At 55.7% G+C, this 18,499-nt stretch overlaps 1 protein-coding gene across 8 annotated transcripts in view; it reads right to left on the bottom strand.

Annotated features, from left to right (window-relative positions):
• The window catches only part of PAPLN (papilin, proteoglycan like sulfated glycoprotein), a 50,686-nt gene that overhangs the window by 19,671 nt on the left and 12,516 nt on the right, over positions 1-18,499 (bottom strand). Inside the window, exons 1-15 of one of the 8 annotated variants that reach the window (XM_016134775.2) lie at positions 17,254-17,497; positions 16,434-16,702; positions 15,427-15,486; positions 10,705-10,820; positions 9,758-9,818; positions 9,328-9,430; positions 7,799-7,929; positions 6,720-6,843; positions 6,169-6,249; positions 5,908-6,080; positions 5,655-5,778; positions 5,091-5,217; positions 3,891-4,098; positions 3,173-3,355; positions 2,781-2,922 (exon numbers count right to left, since the gene is read on the bottom strand). In XM_016134775.2, the coding sequence (XP_015990261.2) occupies positions 2,781-2,922; positions 3,173-3,355; positions 3,891-4,098; positions 5,091-5,217; positions 5,655-5,778; positions 5,908-6,080; positions 6,169-6,249; positions 6,720-6,843; positions 7,799-7,929; positions 9,328-9,430; positions 9,758-9,818; positions 10,705-10,820; positions 15,427-15,486; positions 16,434-16,472 (1,672 nt within the window). In that variant the 5' untranslated portion in view covers positions 16,473-16,702; positions 17,254-17,497. Of the gene's footprint in view, positions 1-2,780; positions 2,923-3,172; positions 3,356-3,890; positions 4,099-4,475; positions 4,780-5,090; positions 5,218-5,654; positions 5,779-5,907; positions 6,081-6,168; positions 6,250-6,719; positions 6,844-7,798; positions 7,930-9,327; positions 9,431-9,757; positions 9,819-10,704; positions 10,821-15,426; positions 15,487-15,686; positions 16,841-17,253; positions 17,498-18,499 lie in introns of those variants that run through there. The other 7 variants (XR_004950112.1, XM_016134777.2, XM_016134778.2 and 4 more) reach the window with 7 other exon arrangements.

Here is an 18,499-nt window from a genome sequence, read left to right as displayed (position 1 = left end):
CTAAGAAAAGTAAGACAAAAGGAATTAAATGGAGCATAAAAGACTTGCAAAAAGCACCCCCAAACGTTCACAGTGAAAGTTGCTGAGTGCTTTGTATGTACGTGTTGGGTGGTGGGTGGGGTCCCTTCCTTCTGTTTAAGCATATTACTACATAATAGAATAAAGTTATTTTAAAAAGTGAAAATTCCATTCCCATATGGACTGCATCTTGCCAGTCTCCAGGGAATATTTTAAAAAATAATAATTTAGGGTTGGAAGACTCCAGTAGACATGTGGTCAAATCTTGTTTCCATTTTATTGCTTACCCCACACAGGCCAAAACCTGCATGGAGGCTGATTCAAATTCTCTTCCCAGTTCTATCATCTCCTACCCACATTGTCTCTGGCCCTGCATTCAGCCCCTGCCAGCCTGGGAATCTCCGCCTTCTGTCCTTTTAACTTCAACGTGAGAGGCTCCTTCCTGCCAAGCCCATCCTGCCCCTGGCTTCCCCATCCTGTGGCTCTTCCATCTTTTCAGGCTTAAAGTCCAGCATCTCTCCCCCACGCACCCTCTGAGCATCGGGCTCTGCAGGACCAGTGCCAAGTCCTTCTTGCTCTTTCTAGCGTTTGAATTTCTGCCGCCTGCTCCTCACCAGACTCTTGCTTCCCCACTATCTCCACTTCAGTCTGACCCTCAGACAGGTACCCAGTGTGAATGGCTCCCCTGGGTTGTATTAGACAAATTCAAGCTGCAGCCCTCAGCATCGCTCCAGCCCTAAGCACACCAACCACCCCCTGCACAGACCTCCTGCATCCACCCCCCCCCCCCACCGCCCCACACTGCTGGGGCTGAGGGCTGGTTCTGGGGCCCCTCCTGGTCTCAGAGTTGTTCAGTACTTGAAATGTCGCCAGAGTTATATTCTTTAAGATTAATTTTATTTTAAATTTAAATATTGAGGCTTGATTCACGTATAGGAAACCACTCCAGTACGTCTGAAACATACTGGAGTGGTTTCCTATACGTGAATCTTCTCTGTCAATTGCTCGTTTATGAAATCTAAATCTAGATCAAGTATGCCAGTGAAGTGTTAGCATCTGAACGCAGATGTTAAGTGTAAACTACACATTGAATTCCCAAGATTTAATTCTTTTTAAATCTTGTGGGGAAAAAAAAAAGAATGTAAAATATCCCATTTATTATTTTTTATTGATTACACATTAAAAATATTTTACTGCGTTAAATAAAATATATTATTAACTAAATGTGTTTCTTTTTACTTTTTTAACGCGGCTCTCAGAAAGTTTTTAAATGACACGTGTGGCTGGCACTCTTTCTGCTGACGGAGCGCTGCTCCAGACAGGAGGAAGCAGAAGCTGCAGGGCGGACAGGGTGCAAGAGCCCCAGCCCCGCCCCCGCGGGGCATGTGCCGGACCGCACTGCAGCATCAGTTAGTCCCCAAACCACCAGAAAGCACCTCAATTCTCACCCACCACGGACTTCCGTGAAACCCTGAGAAATCATGCCACTGGAAAATGTTCACATGCCAAATGGCATTAAAGGGAAAAAGCAGATACAAAGCCACACACACGTTACACTAGAGGTTTATCCCGCTAATGGATGGGGTCAAGGGGAACTGACGTTTCTACATACTATTCTGATTTCTCCAAAATTTCCACAATGAACATACATTATTTTTGTAATTATAAAAACAGCAATGAAGGTTATTTCTTCGACATCTTGGCCTGGCCTGAAATGCTCTCTCCAATTCCTTCCTTTCTACCTATATGAATCATGGACACCTCCTCCAGGAAGGCATCCTGGGGCCTTGGACACTGAGTGGCTCTAGGGAGCTTCACTCATAAACGCCTGAGGATCCTCCTGCCCCATAAACTTAGGCTGAGGAACCCAGGAGCCTGGCCCCGGGGCCTCCATGCAGCCTCCCCACCACCACTGCTGACACCTGGCTTCTCAAGTACTGTGTGTTCAGGCACTGCCAGGGACTCACCACAAGCCTGGAGAGTCCCTTAGCAACCTCGCTGTACAGATGGGCAGACTGAGAGCCAGAGAGGATCCAGGTTAGCTGTTGACTCCAAGCCACTGGTTCTAAGCCACACTGCCAGGTGCCTCCAGTGGAATCCTACGGACCCCATCACTAACACGTCAGGGCCAAACACTCCTCTGTAGTGTCAGAAGACCTCCACCCTCCCCGTCCAGCTCAGCCCAACCCACACCCTTCCTCAATGTCGAATCCTCACACCAAGCAAGTGCTGGCTTCTCTATCCCTTCCTCTGGTGGCTCCTCATGCCCGGGACACCTTCTTTCTCAGTGGGGATGCGAGGGAGGGGAAAGGGGAAGACAGAGGCAGAAACAGTATATAAAGACGATCTTTCCTGGACCACCCGCTTGCTCTGTAGTCAGCCATTTAGTCATTCAACAAACATGTACTGAGTACCTCCCACATGCTAGTTAAGTTCTGTGAGTGGTATAAACAGGAATAAGGAAGTCAGGTACCTGGCCCTCAAGAAGCGTATAGCTAGTAAGCTTAACAAGCCATATACAACACGGCAGCACAAGGACACTAACCTAAGAGTGACAGTAGGCTACGGGGGTGGGGTAAGGCAAGAACAGGGGTGGCTAGTGAGATTGCACAGAGCTGGGCTTGATGGCTTCAGCAGAGGAAGAGGTGGGAGGAGAGCTGTCCAGGGGGCTGACGCAGCACCAAGGCCCAGCGGCAGGAAGTGCTGGCTAGGTTCGTAACAGGGAAAGAGGTTGGGCCGGGCTCTGCACTTCCTGTCCTTACCGGGAGGAAGATGACAAGGCTGAGTGTTGCAGGGCTCCACGTCTGCAGGCTTCCACAGCTTCAGGCTCCCACACCGGCTGGGTGGCCCAATGGCACAGACGACCTGGCGCCTCCGAGTGCCCGAGCTGCAGCTCTTGGAGCACTGGGGCCCGTGGGTGGGAGTGGAAAGAGAAAACGCACATGCATAGGGAGAGAGGCCCTAACGGTGGGCGTGGGGTGGGGAAGCGGCACTACAAGGGAGGGTGGGAGGGAGGTGGGGGGAAGAGAGGGAGGTAAACGGGAGGAAGGTGCCTGGTAACGCACGTCAGATCCAAGGACGGGCATGTGTGCAGCCTGCCAGAGGCCCAGGCGGCCAGCGCCGGGCGGCAGGTATGGGGGAGGCAAGCACTCACTAGACCCCAGGTGCCTATGTGCCAGGCTTGGTCACTGAGGAGGGAGCAGTCGTCATGCACACAGGGCTCAGTGAGAGGCGGCTGGTCCTGCAAGGGGCATGCGGTGGCAGGGAGCAGCGACCCCTCAGCACTCCGGCAAGTGACGCTCCTTCTCCGGACACCCGCTCCACAGCTGACAGAGCACTGTAAGGACCAGGCCGTCAGCGGGGGCTTGTCCTCGCCCAGAGGAGCCACGCTGGTCTGTGTGGCTGGAGGCCCACTGGCCTGGCATGGAGGGCAGATGGCACCCTACGGCCCCTGTCCAGCTCCCTGGCCCAGAAAGGCTGAGTCACTCCCCTGGGGTCACACTGCTGAACCATGGCTGTTAATACCAGGCTGAGGTGTGTTTTCCATATTCCCTCATTAGCAACTTGGACATCTGTAGGTGCTAGAAGCAGTGACCAGTAGCCCCAGACAATGCCAGCTCTTCCCTTGTCCCCAAACAACGTGTCCCGGGATCCTAGAGAAGGACGAAGAGCACTGGAGCAGGAGTCCAAGTGCCTGCTCCTTGTCCCAGCCTTGGCCACAGCTTCCACGACTATCCTTCAGGTCCCTTTACCTCCCAGGATTTGTTACCATGGTGGAGAACAAGCCTTCCAACCCTGTCCTGCTGCTGCCCCGGGCCCACGAGCAGCTCCGGACTCCCCCACCCCGTCCCAGGGCCTGGCAGGGGCCTCACCTCTCCCCAGGGCTCCGCGCTCCAGGCTGCACAGCGCTGCAGGTTGCAAGCCTGTGCGGTCGGCGGCTTCCCAGGCAGACCCGCACAGTCAGCGTCCTTGACGGCCTCCTGGACGCCAGCCCCGTCAGACCAGACGCAGTAGACGGAGCGGACCTGGGAGCCACCTCCACAGGAGGCCGAGCAGGGTGCCCAGGGCCCGGTCTTCCAGCTGGCAGGAAGCAGGAGCCAGGAATCCATGAGGCGGGCAAGACAGCAGGAGCCAACGCCCAGCCCGAGGGGGCACCAGCTCTCACGCAGGAGTGAACTTGGGACCCCTTCCCCAACCTGGCCCGTCTTCTGAATATCTGGGCCTGTGCGGCTGGGGGACAAAGAGCTCTGCGCAAAGGCCAAGCCCCAGGCCCTGCTCACCACTGCCCACCGCCACACACTGGGGCCCTACGACACGAAGCCTGGCTGCCTCCCTCCCAGCATTCCTGTCCTCCCCTGCATCTCCCCTTCTCTTTCTCACCAGGTCCCCTGTCACCCCCAGGCAGACTCCAGGGTTTGAGCTTAGTTGCAGGCATCTCCCAGAAGGGCCATGCTCACCCACGTGTGGAGTGACCTGGAGTGGCCCTGCCTGGCCCTGGGGCACCAGGACATCTGGGCAGTGCCCACAGCACATGCAAAGCCAAGCCCACCACCATCCCGCGAGGCCAGGTGCTGCCAAGGCTGTGATGGTTGAAGGACTGCAGCAGCCCTGCAGGGAGCCGTGGACTGCGGATCACCTGTTCCCACACGCAGGCTGGGCCCCAGCAGGGCGCCGCGCTCTGGGCTGGTGCAGGTAAGAGGTCCTTTGTGCAGGAGCAAAGGCAATGCAGACGCCCCCAATCCCTGGTCCACTCCTGAGCATCTGCCAAGCCAGGTGCCCTGACGACTCAGATAGACGGGGCCTCAAGTACCTTCCCAAGCCCCCTGCCACCAGTCTGGACAATCTGGGCACTGTGTGTGCACGCAGGGTAGACAGAATGGCCTGGGCCTCATGCTGAGGCCTCTCCACAGCCTCCCCCAGTGACAGCTGCCTCCTCCTACTCCAGCCACAGCAGTGGGGAGCCCTGAGACACCCAACCTCTTTGCTCAACACATAAAGCAGCCTGGGAACCCCAGCCCCCCTCACCCAAGGGCTTGGGCCCTTCCCTGGGCGGGGACAGGACAGGGCCTCACCGCTTGGTCTGTGGGCAGGGGTGAGGGCTGCAGGGGCGGTGACCAGCCGGCCGTGGCTGGTGCTGGCACATGTGGTCAGGGTAGACCTCATTGTCAGTGGTGCAGAACACAGGGCGGGACTGGTGACCTGCAGAGGCCCGGCCATAGTGGGCAGCTGGTCAGTCACTGTTCACCAAATGCGTTCTCTGGGCCAGGCACCACTCTGGACACAGCCCAACTGCCCTCTTGATTAAGGCTAAAATGACCCCCTGAGGCAGGTGCCATGATCGTCCCTAATTTACAGATAATGAAACAGGCTCGGAAAGTTTTTCTGTTAGTAACCGAGCCCCATCTTGACAGCAGGTCATCGGCTCCAGGCCCTGCCTCTGTCAATGGAGTACCATCTCCTACGAGCTGCCACAGCTCCGGGAGTTCTCCCGGGTTCTCTTAGCTTAGGTGGGGCCCTTCACGGAGTCCCACAGCCCCTGGGTTTCCCCAGGGTGACCCTCATGACATGCAAATGTCTCATCTACTTGTCCACTTCCCCCACAGGGCTGGAGCACCTCCCCTAGGCCAGGCCCTCACCTCCGCCACACTCAGCACTGCATTCACTCCAGGAGCCATGGCTCCAGCTGAAGCCAGGCCGAGGGGCATTCAGCGGCAGGTGGTACTCGTAGCGCACGCCGGGGTTGGGCTCCTGGCTGATGAGCTGCACAGGGGGGTCCTCATTGAGGCCCATAGCCCTCCTGTGGGCTTCAGGCCTGGGGCACCCACTACAACTTCCTGGGGACCAGGTAACCCCTTTATCCCAGAGACCTCTCCTGCCAGCCCAACTCACCTCGATGACCAGGGGTTCCGAGGTGGGGCCGCGGGCATGGAGCTGCTCAGGTGCCAGGTCCCCCTCAGTGCCCCGCTCGTAGTGCAGGATGGTACTGGCCACGGGCAGGGCTCGGGCGGCCTCGATGGTCCAGTGCCCATTGAGGTAGTACTCACCACGGATGCTCTTCACCGCTGTGCAGGGTGAGTCCCCCGTCAGCTGCCAGGGCTACCCACTTCCCTGCCACAGCCCCCAACTCCCCCAGACCCAAATTGTCCTCACCCAGGAAGTTCCTGCTGGCAGCCACCTCCTTGATATGAATGCTGGTGGCCCCCATGGGAACTACGAGGATCTGATTGTAGCCTGAGGAAGCAGAGAGACCGTGGGAGCACCCAGGTCACAGCGAGGAGTCGTCCCTTAGGGTGCCAAGTGGCAGAACAGATGGGGATAGAGGCAGCAGGGCTGGGTGGCTTTAGAAAGAGCGTCCCTGCAGGAAGAAATGGCTCTGCGAAGGCCTGAAAGTCAGGCGGGCTTGGGCACCCAAGCTGACTGGAGAGGGAAGGGGAGAGAAGGGGACACTGGGGAAAGGGAGGAGGAAGGGCATCTAGGTGGCAGCAGTATGAGACTACCCAGGATGAGTGGCAGAGGTACTAGTGTGGGCGCATGGGCTCCTGTGAGAGGGTTTGGCCTTCACCCTGAGCCATGATCTCAAGCCTTCTAGGCATGGCCGGATCAGACCCTCTCAGTGCCATGAGGGTGGCTCAGCAGAGCAGGAGACAGGGAAGGAAGGGGCAGGAAACAGACCCTTGTCTCAAATGTCTGTAGACCCCCACCTCTGCTGAGGTCATTGGCATCAAAGGTGCCTGTGACAGGGTAGCAGGTCGTGCCGTCTCCCCCACACTGCAGACACTTGTCTTCCTGCTTTGACGAATCTAGGTTGTGGTCACAGCCGACAACCTGCCAGGCAGAGATGAGGGAGAGATGGGAGACATCAGAATGAGCCATGGACACCCAGGATCCAAACCCTGGTCGCCTGACCAGGTTGGGGGCGGGGGGGAGCAGGAACCACGGCTGACTCTTGAACAACACAGGTTTGAACTTCACAGGTCCACTTACACGTGGATGTTTTTCAATAAATACACTGGAAAATATTTTGGAGACTTGCAACAATTTGAAAAAAGCTCTCAGATGAACTACACAGCCTAGAAATAATGAGAGTTCAGTAAACCTTGGATCTGGCCCTTGGCAGGTCCACCTCTTTTGCCCACTCAGCACACATCCCCCCACTTCTCTAGTACCATCACCTCCGCTTCCTGTGGGGGTACCTCTCCCCCTATCTTAAAGCTCTCCAACAATGGGTTTGCACAAATCAGTGGGCTGCATGCCTTGTTCAAAGACAGTGGTTGAGGGAGCCCCAAGCCAAGACAAATCAGAGGCAACCCAGGTCACTGAAACTCCTGGGAATGGGGTGCCCTTTGCTGGGGAGTCGGCAGGCTGGGAGAGTAGAAGCCCGGAGGTGCTGATGGCATCCTCACCTCTCACAGGAAGAACCTGCCTGACCCTAATGCTGAGCCACCAGAGGAAAGCCAAAGGGCAAGGAGATTTCCAGCAGCATCATTCAGACACCTACAACCAGCCGTCCCGTCCCTCAACGGCTTTTTTTCTCTTAAGTCACTTTTAGTTGGATTTCTGTAACTTGCCACCCAGAGAACTGCTCTTATTATGGGGCTCGTTTTCAAAGGGCAAATGTAGGAGGGTCACAGGGCATCTGTGATTCAAGGCACCTTAGAAGTTAGTCTTGAGAAGACATCAAGCTCATGAGGGCCACTGGCCCTGCTGGTGCAGGGCAGGGAGACATCCTGCAATAAGCCCCATGTCCGCACCGGGGTGGGGGTGGGGGAGCACGACTCACCCGGCAGCTGCCATCCACACAGATATCCCGTTTGCCAGGCTCGCAGGGCGTGCCGTCTACCACGGCCTCCTTGTGCTTGTAGTAGAAGCTCTCCCCCTTGGGGATGCAGGTCAGCTCACACTTGTTTGGGGCTGGGGCAGACAAGGACGGAAAGCTGAGATTCCAGTGAGGTTCAAGGCCTGTCCTTGCCACAGTGGAGCGTGGGCAGGGCCAGAGGCACCAAGTGGGGGGAGAAAAAGCCCTTGCAGCAGCCTGCCCCAAGTGGCTCACCCATCCCAGGGTGAGGAGACCAACTCCACAAAACTACTGCATCTCTGGGGATCAAGCCAAAGAAAAATCACAGAATAAGGAAAAAGCCAGACACTGTCTCAGCGTTATTTACAATAGCCCAAGTGTTAACGTCAGCAACTCTAATTATTACTTATCAATAGAATGTTAGCATGTCAACAATGCTGTTAATTATGAACACTATACAGTAACGTGGGAAGATACTTAAAACACAGAATGCTAATGGTACTGTGCCACAATTACAAATACGTAAACACATACGGAGAAAACAATGTGAAAAAGGATAGAATGAAATGCTAGCAGTGATCCCATTTAAAAATTTTTATATTGTTTTAATTTTGTCTTTTTCTTGTTTTAATTTTTATATTTATCTACTATGACATGCACATTGTTTAAATAGCCCAAAAGTGGCAACAGGATTGCAATCACCCCCTCAACAAAGAAGGCATCCCTCTATGACCTTTTAACCTTTCTTCTGCGTTCCAATTTTTCTACAATAGGGATGTATTTATTTTCAACATATGCTCACCGCAGGACCCAGGAGGAGCAATGAACGCCAGTGGCTCCCATTGGGGCCGCCCCCTTGAGCCAAGATCCCCTCCCCCCACCGCACGCACAGGATATAACTGTTCAGTCACTTGGAACTCAGACTGCCAGTTTCCAGGAGTCATTTGTAGTGAGCAGCGAAAACCAATACTCAGAAGAATGACCCTAAGGTATCTTGACTCATTTTAAATGTTTTAATTACATACAGCATTTTTTTCTTTTTTCTTTTTGCTTGAACTGTGCTGCTCTAAAAATTAACAACCTACACCCTCCTCAAAGTTACCCAGAGCCCGCGCTCTGGCCCCCGAGAGCCTGAGTATATGAACCCCTTTGCCGCCCAAACATAGCACCCCCTCCTCACCCAGCCTCTGTGCAGCACGAGTGCTTTGTGAAGCAGGCCAAAAATGGGGCTCACAATGGCAAGAGCCACAGCCACGGCTTTGAAAATGTACAGAGGGGAAGAGGACGGAAACCTGGAGATGACCGCCACTGCTGCGTTGCAATGCGCATGCGCCGGGCGTACTGGTAACATTTTTTAATAGATGTACTTGACAAAGCGTCTATAACACGGTAATAAGAATTGTGAAATGAGAAGTCAGTGTATAAAAGAGATCCTCAAAAGATGAGGACCAGTACGATAAAATGCAGGGGCGTGGGCAGCAGGGGCACCCAGGTCGGAGGCTACCTGCCCTTACCCGCGTAGTAGGGCAGCCACTTGTACCGCCGGCCCTGGAACTCATGGTCATCAAACTCCGAGCACTGCTCCGCCCGGAAGTCTCGGGCACCGTCGGGGCAGTTCTGCAGCGGCGGAAGGGGCAAGGGAGGGGGAGGTAGGGTCACTCCTGGGGTCTGCCCACCCCACTGGTCCCGGGAGGTCAGGTTGTGTCCCTGACCCCTGCTGCAGCTTCAGGGGGCAGAGTGGCCCTCAGCGCCACTTTTGGGCTTCGGGATGCTGGAGGGGAAGGTATGAGAGCTGTTATCTCTGTGATTTTCTGAGGGCTGAAGAAGGGGTTCCCCAGGCAGCACTGGCTGTGCACTGACAAGAGGGCTCCCTGGGGACCAGATGTCAGCTGGGTGGGGGAAGGGGTCTGGAAAGTTGGTCTCCCCATCCCACATGGGCTTTACCTCCGTGTGACAAGAGCGGTGGCTTCGGGTAGGGCCCACGCAGCTGGAGCCCCCATCTCTCCTGTGGGACAAGAGGACCAGGAAGCCCCAATCCCTGCGACCCAATACCCCACCCCCTCCTGGGGCTCTCCCAAAGACCCCCCAGCCTCTGTGGGACTGCCCAGTGGGCTAGAGAGGCGGCAAGGCAATGTGGGGGGTGCCCACACATGAGTCCTCTTAGGTAGATGCAGTGAGCCCCACGTTTGTACTTAGAAGGAGACTCAGATGCCTAATTGTCCTGGAGTTTATCTAAATTAGGGCCACTCTGCCTCTGAAGGCAAATTTCCAGAGAGGCCCCAAATTCTGCCCATGGAAATAAAATAAGATGTAATATATACATGGTAAGATTATTCTGTCATTTAAGGAGTAAGTGACTGCAAGGCACTCAGAATAATATCTCACCTCTTTCTTGTCACAAGGTTCTCAGGAATAGTGATTTAAACCCACTGACAGGTAAGGTGTCATCTTACCTGTCACCCCTCAACAGCACCTATCAGGGTGTGGTGTACATAGTGGGTCTTAAGTCTCTTGAAGTGGGAAATAGCTATACTTGAGAAAGGGGCTGAAGGTAGAGAAACTGCACAGATTAGCATTGCTGAAGATTATTAATTCGACGAGAATTTGTGGCACCTGCCATATGCCCACATTGTTAGGAGTTATAGACTCGGGTGGGTGAAGCAGGCCTGGCTCCAGCTCCTCCAAAATAAGTCTGATTGTTGGAATCAGAGTGTAAAGTGCATGGGAAATGATTTGATTTCAAACACTCTGTGCTGCTTCCAGAACAAATCTATTGGGTGGTAGGTTCTGCCTGTGTGACCCAGTACTGGCCTAGGACATCCAGCCCAGAACCCAGACAATGCCCTTGAGCCCGCTCTTTTAACGAGCTGACCCATTCTAGCCTCTCCTACCTCTGCGAGTAGCAGGGGCGCTCCCGGAAGCTGACACCCACTCCGCAGGTCCGGCTGCAGGGGCTCCACTCACCCCAGGGGCCCCACATGTCACTCTGCCGCTTCATCTTGGGAGCCTGGAGGAGAAGACACACTCAGAAACCTGAGTCAGCACTCGGAGTCCCCACTCAGAGTCTGGCCCAAGGCTCCTGCCTACAAACAACACTCCCCACCCATCCGGAAGTCTGAGGCAGCCTCTCCTCGAGCCAGCCCCTTAGGAGTCGGCAGCACCACTAGGCCCCCTGAACATGTTCATTTACAGAATTAGCCAGCTTTCGTCTAAGGAGCTGAAGTCAGGCCTTTGCATCTGTCAACGCAGCCACCACCAGCAGCTCCTGCTCTTTGCCAGGCATGGTGGGGAAATCGTCAAGCTGAGGCAGAGAAGAGAATTGGCCCCATGACGATGCTATCCTCTGGCCTGTACAGTTTGGTTTGCCAATCTGGATGTCTGCGAACATCCCCTTGCATGGGAGTCCCTGGGTCAGCAGAGCAGGCCCTTCCAGGAGGGAGGTATAAAAGGACACAGAGGACAGGGTGGGTTCCCAGGTAGGCAGGGCTCCACCTGTGCAGGGAATGTCTCCCCCAGGCAGTGCCATGCTTCGCCAGGGTCTAGAGTGGAAACGCCGCACCAACCCTTTTTGCACCCGCTTCTTCCTCGTGTGGCTCTGGCCTATTAAAATAAGAAGTTAATCTAATCCTATGTGTTTGTGGAGGGGGGAACGGGAGGGATGCAGGGGGGTGAGAGAAGGTTATGGTTTCTTCCTCCAGGGATCTCCTTAAGGCATAGTTTGCATGTGCATTTGTCCTTTTTCTCCTTCTTCTTCCTGTACTTGGCCCTGTTGGTTAAAAAGCAGATGTGATGGCTGGAGCTGGAGCAGCCTTATAGACTGTAAGGTAATTTAGGAAGAGGCTTCAAATGGTGAAGCAAAGATAGAAGAATTCTAGACGTAGAGGACTTTGTGAGACTGAACATCCCTGGACTTGTGACCTCTGGGTGTTTAAGTGAGAAAGGGACCAAGTCTCTCTTGTTGAAGAACTGTTATTTAGGACTCCATAGCAGGAATTCTAATGGATAGAGTTTCCCACCAGAAAGACCTGACACCCTGCAGCTGACATCGGCGGTCCACATGCTACACACATTCTCTCATTTACTCCTCAGAGCAACCTGACATCTTAGTTCACACACGGAAGAGGAGGTGGGAGAAGGCTACGCAGGTGTTTAGAAAGCACCTAATAGGACCCCGGGCACTGTGAGAACCTTGACTATTTCATCTGCACGGCAAACTGTGGGTGGGTGTTATTACCCTAGTGCATAGATTAAAAAAAGAAAAAAAAAAAAGCGAGGCAGAGAGGGAGCCACATAGGAACAAGTGGACACAACAGTAGGTCAGCTTCCCACCCTGGCCTTTGCTCCCACCCACCTCAGTGGGGAAACTAAGCGAGACACTGATGAGTCCTAAGGAGCTGGACAGGTGTTAGACTTGACCTCACTCTTTCCCCAGGAAGCAGAAGGTATACTGGAAATATGTCCTATTTGTTGGATGGGGGTTTTATTTTAGGGCATCACCATGTAAGAATTTCTAGGGGGAAAAAAAAATCATTCCTATTTTCCAGATTAAAAACTCAAGTCCTAATAGGGGAAAGCAAGCTCTTCCTCCCACTGTGAGCCTCCAGCAACCTCACAGGGCCTCAAGGTGAGGACCGGTTTAGGCACTGTCAGATCACTCACGGCTCAGCTCTAACACCTCTGGTGCCAAACGCCTAGTTATTCCTGCTTTATAATACAGCTAGAATCCTGATTCAGAACAAATCACACTAAATTTGCTGACCCACACGCAAAACCAAGACAGAAGGGCTGGCCAGATCAAAGGTCTCAGCTTTCACTCTTCAAATCGTTTATCCTTCAGTTCTAACGGACAAAATGGCCAAGCTCTTGAAAACCAGTGAACCAGAATATCAAAGTGTTCTCTTAATGAGATTTAAACTGAAATTTACTTGATCAAGTTCCCATTTTAAAAGGGAAGATAGATATTGGGTGTTTAGGGGGGAGAGCAACTTTCCAGGGGGTCCAGCAACCCCCCAACACACACGGCCTCGTTACCGCATTATGAGAATTCCGGAAGCGGGCCACAGGGAATGCCGTTTTCTCACCCTGCCAGCCCTGGTCTGGGTACTCATTACCCCTGACCATGGCCTGTCGGGATATCATTCTTGATCCTGAACCACGGCCACTGAGCCTCTCCAGTCCACCCTTCCCCAAGGCAGGCTTGACTAACTAGTGTGGACGAAGCAACAAAGGGCACCCCTGTCACCTAGCCACCCTGTGACAGGCAGGATGGTGTGGGAGGAGGACTGGCCTGAACACAGGGCCTTCTAAGTACCAAGTCTTAAATGTGAGGTAGGCATGCACTTGCCTGGGGCCACCAGCAGGCAGGATTGAGGCACCTGGCAGATCCTAGAACTGTGCCCTGTCCACTACTCCACACTGCCCCTCCGAGGAAAGAAAGCACATTCAGCCACGAGCGGCACAGGCACGTTTTCTTCTTCTATAATTACCCAAACCACGAGCTGATGGTGAAGCCAGAATGAGCTGGTCCAGTCCACCTGCACCCTGGCCTGTCTTCCCCTGCCTCCTGCTGCCCTCAGCACCCCACCCGCTCCTCCTGCGACTCCTGCCTGGGCTACTCAGGAGCCCCCTTACCTGCTACGCTATTCCCAAGGGGATCCACTGCCCAAAGTGCCGGGGTGTCAGTGTGTGCAGGTCAGGGGACTGGAAGTCCATCGCCTCAGGAAGCCTCCCCCTGACCAGCTTGGGGGTGGGGCATGGTGGCAGAGGGGCATCTCGGCTTTACTCTTCCTTAATCCTCTACTTGCTCTGGCTCTGCACAAGCTGACCCCCGTCAGCACTAGAACAGCAGAGAAGTGCTGGGGGTTCCCACCGTAGGCCTTGTCCCAGCTAGACCCAGAAACAGGGAGCTGGGCTGTGAGCCTGGCCACACCCTCCCCCAGACAGTGGGGGTGGGGCGGGAGTCTCCAGGGGGCCAGGCCCACTGCTGGAGAGCAGGTGGGAGAGGGCTACTCAGGCGTTTCTAAGGGAAAAAGTACCACTAGTACCCAGGGCATTTGTGGACCTTGACTCATTTCATAGGCACGGCAACCTGTGGCTGGGCATCATTAACGGAGTCCACAGCCGGGTAATTTGTTGAGGGTCATGCAGCTGTTAGGGGGCGGCTCTGGGTTCCATCCTGGGGTCTTCACACTGGTGCCGTGGCCCCTCCGCCTGAGGTGTGGCCTTCATGCAGCCAGTCACCAGGAGGAAGCCCGCGCCCAAGCCCACAGATGTGGCATGTAGGGAGCAAGGACCATGGAGGGGCAGAGGTGACCGTGGGAAGCCGGCAGGTGGTGGAGAGGACGTGAGGAAGGAGGGCTCTAGCCCACCCACTGCTGGGACTGTAGCCCGTGCTGGATCGCTGCGGCCTTGGTGCGGTGCCCACTGCCCGCCGCCCGCCACTGTTGTCCATCCCTGCCTGGCCCTTGCAGCTCTTCTCTCACTTCCACAGAGGCGGGCATTTCCTCAGCCCTCCCCAAGGCAGCACAGTTTGGGTCTTTTCTCTCTCACCTGCCTGCCTCACAGAAACCTGGGCCAGTCTGGTGGAGAGCCCTCCAGGGGTGGGATGGGGTCTGGCTGCCTCCGAACCTGCCGTCCTGCCAAACGCCAGGAGGATCTGCCAGGAGCCGCTTCCAGGACCAAGTCCAGCTCTGCAGACCCTGCCCTGCCTCCAAAGGTAGGTCCTGCCGTCTAGGACTCTACCTTCTCAGGACCCAGGTGTGTTCTCCAGAGAGCTCTTTCCTGAGTGACTCCCGTTAATGAAAGGCTGCTCTAATCACCATTTGGCTTCTTGAGTCCTCTCTCTAAATTCGCACTAATGTGGTAGCTACCAGCCACGTGTGGCTATTTAATTAAAATGAAGGTAACTAAAAAATTCAGTTCCTCAGCTACAGTAGCCATCCACATTTCACATGCTCAGTAGCCACGTGAACAACACTATGACTATCTTACTGGACAGCACAGGTACAAAACACTTTCATCATCTCAGAAAGTTCTACTGACAGCCCTGCTCCAGATGCTAATCCCAGCGGGCATGGGGAATGGCTAGCACCCCCAAACCTCTAGGCCTAAGCAGCTGAGGGGCAGGAGTTGGGTTCCAGCGGGGTGGAAGGCGTCTGGTGGGATGAGCCAGGTAGCCCTGCATCTTGTCTGGTGCGGGCAGTGGCCCCTCCCTCCCTTCCACCTTGGAAGACCACCCCAGGAGGAGGTCCCAGCATTAACGTGCCCCCAGCACCTTCGGAAGGGGGAGGACACCAGAAAGTTGCCTTCCCTGCAAACCGCGCCCCCGCAGCCAGGCTGGCCGTCCTGGGCACCTTGGCCAGATGGCTTCCTGGTCCCACCTATTTTTGAAGGGGCTCTGCTGAGGGCTCGCCTCCTCCCCACCCCATCTACCCCGACCTTGGCCCTCTCCTAGGGTAGTCACCACCGCCAAGAGTTGGGGGGAGGGTGAGTGAGCTCCAGGCAGCACCCGGCGGATCCTCCGCGGTCCTAAGCCTCAGGCGTCCTCCCCGCCGGGGCCCCCGCTCTCGCTTCCCCAGCAAGGTTGTCCCGGGGCCGGGCAGGGCTGCACTCACCGAGGACCCGGGTGCCGGGGCCAGCAGCAGAGACACGAGCAGGAGCAGCTGCATCTCCGCCTGCGGGAGAGGCCGGGGTTTGAGAGGGAGGGGCGGCCCAGACACCGCCCCTCCACGAGCCTGGGACTAGGTCCGCGATCTTGGGCGCGAGGTCGTGTCCCTCACTCCCTGCTGCCCGCAGGTGACCCTGAGACCCACAGAGGGACAGGACAGGAGGGAACACCGGTGGGGCACGGCAGAGCACGGGCCGCGCCACTCACAAGGGAGGGGAAAAGACGCGTCTACAACTGGCTTCTAAAAGCTCAAGAGCAACTTCTTTCAGGGTTTCAGAGGGGAGAAAAAGAAGGCAATTGAAAACACTTGCTCGTTTTAAGACCAGGAGTTCAGAATTAGAGCAATCAGACTCACTGTTTTAACTCAGCAAGAGATCCTTTTAGAAAAGCCATTACGCCAGTTGTTTAAAAACTCGTTAATATAGATTTTTTTTTAAGTCTCTGAGGGCACTTTTAATGCTCAACTTAAATGCTTTAAAAACGTTAATTGTATTCTACTTTAAACCCAAACCAGTGTTTCTCTGTACTGCCGAAGCTTCACAGCAGACTCCTCAAGCAGTGCGTGTGTGTACGGTGTGTGCACGTGCACGGTGTACTGTGTGTGTGTGTGTGTGTGTGTGTGTGTGTGTGTGCAGAGCGCCTTGTGGCGTTCGTGTGAACATGCATGCAACGTGTGCGCGTGCACCGCGTACGCACAGCGTGTCTGGGTGCAGCCCGGTGTGTGTTCGCCTGTGTGTACATGTCACTGTACTGGAGAATGACATAAACAATGTGCCCCGTTCAGTACAAAACATTAAACAAGTACTGACTTGTATGCTTCGATTTTAAAATGTGAGATTCTACCAATGCTCTCTTTAATTTTTTAAAGCATAAAATGACCTCAATTAACAAGGATAAAACAGCGAACATAAGCCAAGGTCAGCAAAATGGAAGCTCGCACATTTAACGACGTACTCGCTCCGTTAATTTAGCACCAGTGACTCTTTTAGCCATTGTTTTCGCAGCCAGATCAGAGGTTCGTGGGGCTGGTGGGCGAGAGGCGGGTGGCGGGCTGCTCCCTCCCAGCCGCCTGCTCTAGCGCCTCCCGTCATTACAGCCGCGCGCGGGATGGGAGGCGGTGTTCCTAAGGGAGCCTCGTGCTAGGGTTAAGACGATGGGCGACAGGTGATGCTCCTCTAAAGAAATTGTCCTCAGGGGCGGCGTAAGCAGAGCTAAGAGCGGGGCTGAAGTAAGGACGGGAGAAAAGGACTTAACAATTGCTCCTAGGGACGTCTTAGCGTGAGGGCTGGCCCGGGACTCGCGCCTAGGGTCCCCGCGCGCTGCAGCCCCGCGCCATCCCTGGCTGACGCGGGAAGCAAACCCCTCCTCCACCCGCCCGCCGCACGCAAGGATCTGCCCCGCGTCCGCCCGCCCGAAGGAGGCGCCCCACGGGTCCGCGCCCCCGCCCCCCGCCCCGGGGGCCTCGCTCGGTGCAGTCCCCAAAGGCGGCAAGGTGCCTCTTGCGACTTAAGGGGCAGGGGTGCCGGGGCAGGGGTGCGCCCCGGCGTAAGACCCGGGACTCAGGCGATCCCGGCCCCAGCCCCAGCGGCACCTCCGGGGAGGGAGCGCGCGCCGTCTCGGGGTCTTCGCGCCCGAGCGGCGCGCTGGGAACGGCGTCCGAGCAGGAACCGGAGGAGGCGGGGGATGGGGGTGGCGCGGCCGCCAGGGTTCCTCGGGGTTGCCCAGGACCCGCCTCTGCGGCTCCCAGCGGCTCCTTCCCGCGCGCTGTGCCCACCTCCGCGGACAGGGCGAGGGTCTCCTCTGGGAGGCCCCCCTCTTCCTCGACGCCGCTCTCCGTGGAAGCCAGGCGGGTAGATTCCTGCGGCAGCCCGAAGATGAGCCGCCCTCGCCTCCAGGTTCCTCCGCCTTCCTACCTGGCTGCAGGAGCGGCCGGGCGCACGGGTCTGGCAGGGCGGCTCCGTTGGTACCCGCCCCGGCCCCAGCCCCAGCCCGGGAGGTTGGCTGGCTGCGCGCAACGCCTGCGGAGGTTGGACTTTCCTTGAGGCTGGCTGGCTTCTTCCCGCCCCATCTCCTCCCACCCCACCCTGCTTACACCCATTCCCAATCCCAGGGGGAGGACATGCCCACGGGGAGAGGCCCCCGCGGTGACCAGCGATGCCCAAGGTCTCCTTCCTCCTGAGTCTGAGCCAAGCCTTGGCTTGTCCTCCACTCTGCAGGACCTGGCGTTTCCTCTGTCATCTGTCCCGTCCCATTTCCTCTGTGCTCAAGGCCTCCAGTTCTGTGTCATCCCCCTTCTACGCCCACCTTCCATACAACACACCTGTGTCCAGCCCCTGCCTGTCTTCCACCCCAGCATTCTATACTTAGACCACAAGTGAGTTTCTCCACACACATGCTGCTGTCCTGACCCCCACCCCCGCCCCACACGCCGCTGGCTTTCCCCACTGCCTGGAACGCACTCTGGAAACCTCCCCTACCATATAAACTGCTACTCATCCCTCAAGACCCTGGTCACGTGTCACCTTCCCTAGAAGCCTCGTGCACACCACAGCGGGCAGAGTGGGTGCCCCCCTGCTCCCTCAGTCTCTGTGGCTGTCCGTTGTAGCTCTATGGTACATCACACTGTGGCAGTCTGAGTCAACTGGGATGTCCCCAAGATTAAGCTTGCATCCCCATCACCTGCGCCCCAGGGCACTAGTTGGGATCCAAGTATAGGCTCAATAAATGTAATAATTTTTTTTTTCCTTTTTTAGTTATGCTTCTTTTTCTAAACGAAGGTACACCTTTGCCATCCCTTTTTTGGAACTGGAAATCACTCATCCAGGAAAATAGCACTGGCCCTGGGGCATGTGGGAGGTGGAAGGTCCCTTTAACCCCATCCTCTTCTGCCTTCAGCCCCTTGCCTACCCTAGCCATTGGTCATTTCTCCCCTGGCCTCCAGTGGGACAGAGAAAAGTCACCAGTGGGGGAGCTCACGCCTCTTCAGACCTCCAGCTCCTGTATGCTATCTCCTTGGGCTG

The sequence above is a fragment of the Rousettus aegyptiacus genome, unplaced genomic scaffold (genome assembly GCF_014176215.1).
Source record: "Rousettus aegyptiacus isolate mRouAeg1 unplaced genomic scaffold, mRouAeg1.p scaffold_m13_p_3, whole genome shotgun sequence".
Classification (NCBI taxonomy): domain Eukaryota; kingdom Metazoa; phylum Chordata; class Mammalia; order Chiroptera; family Pteropodidae; genus Rousettus; species Rousettus aegyptiacus.
Note: the sequence above shows the minus strand (reverse complement) of the source record. Positions and strands in the feature narration are given on the sequence as shown.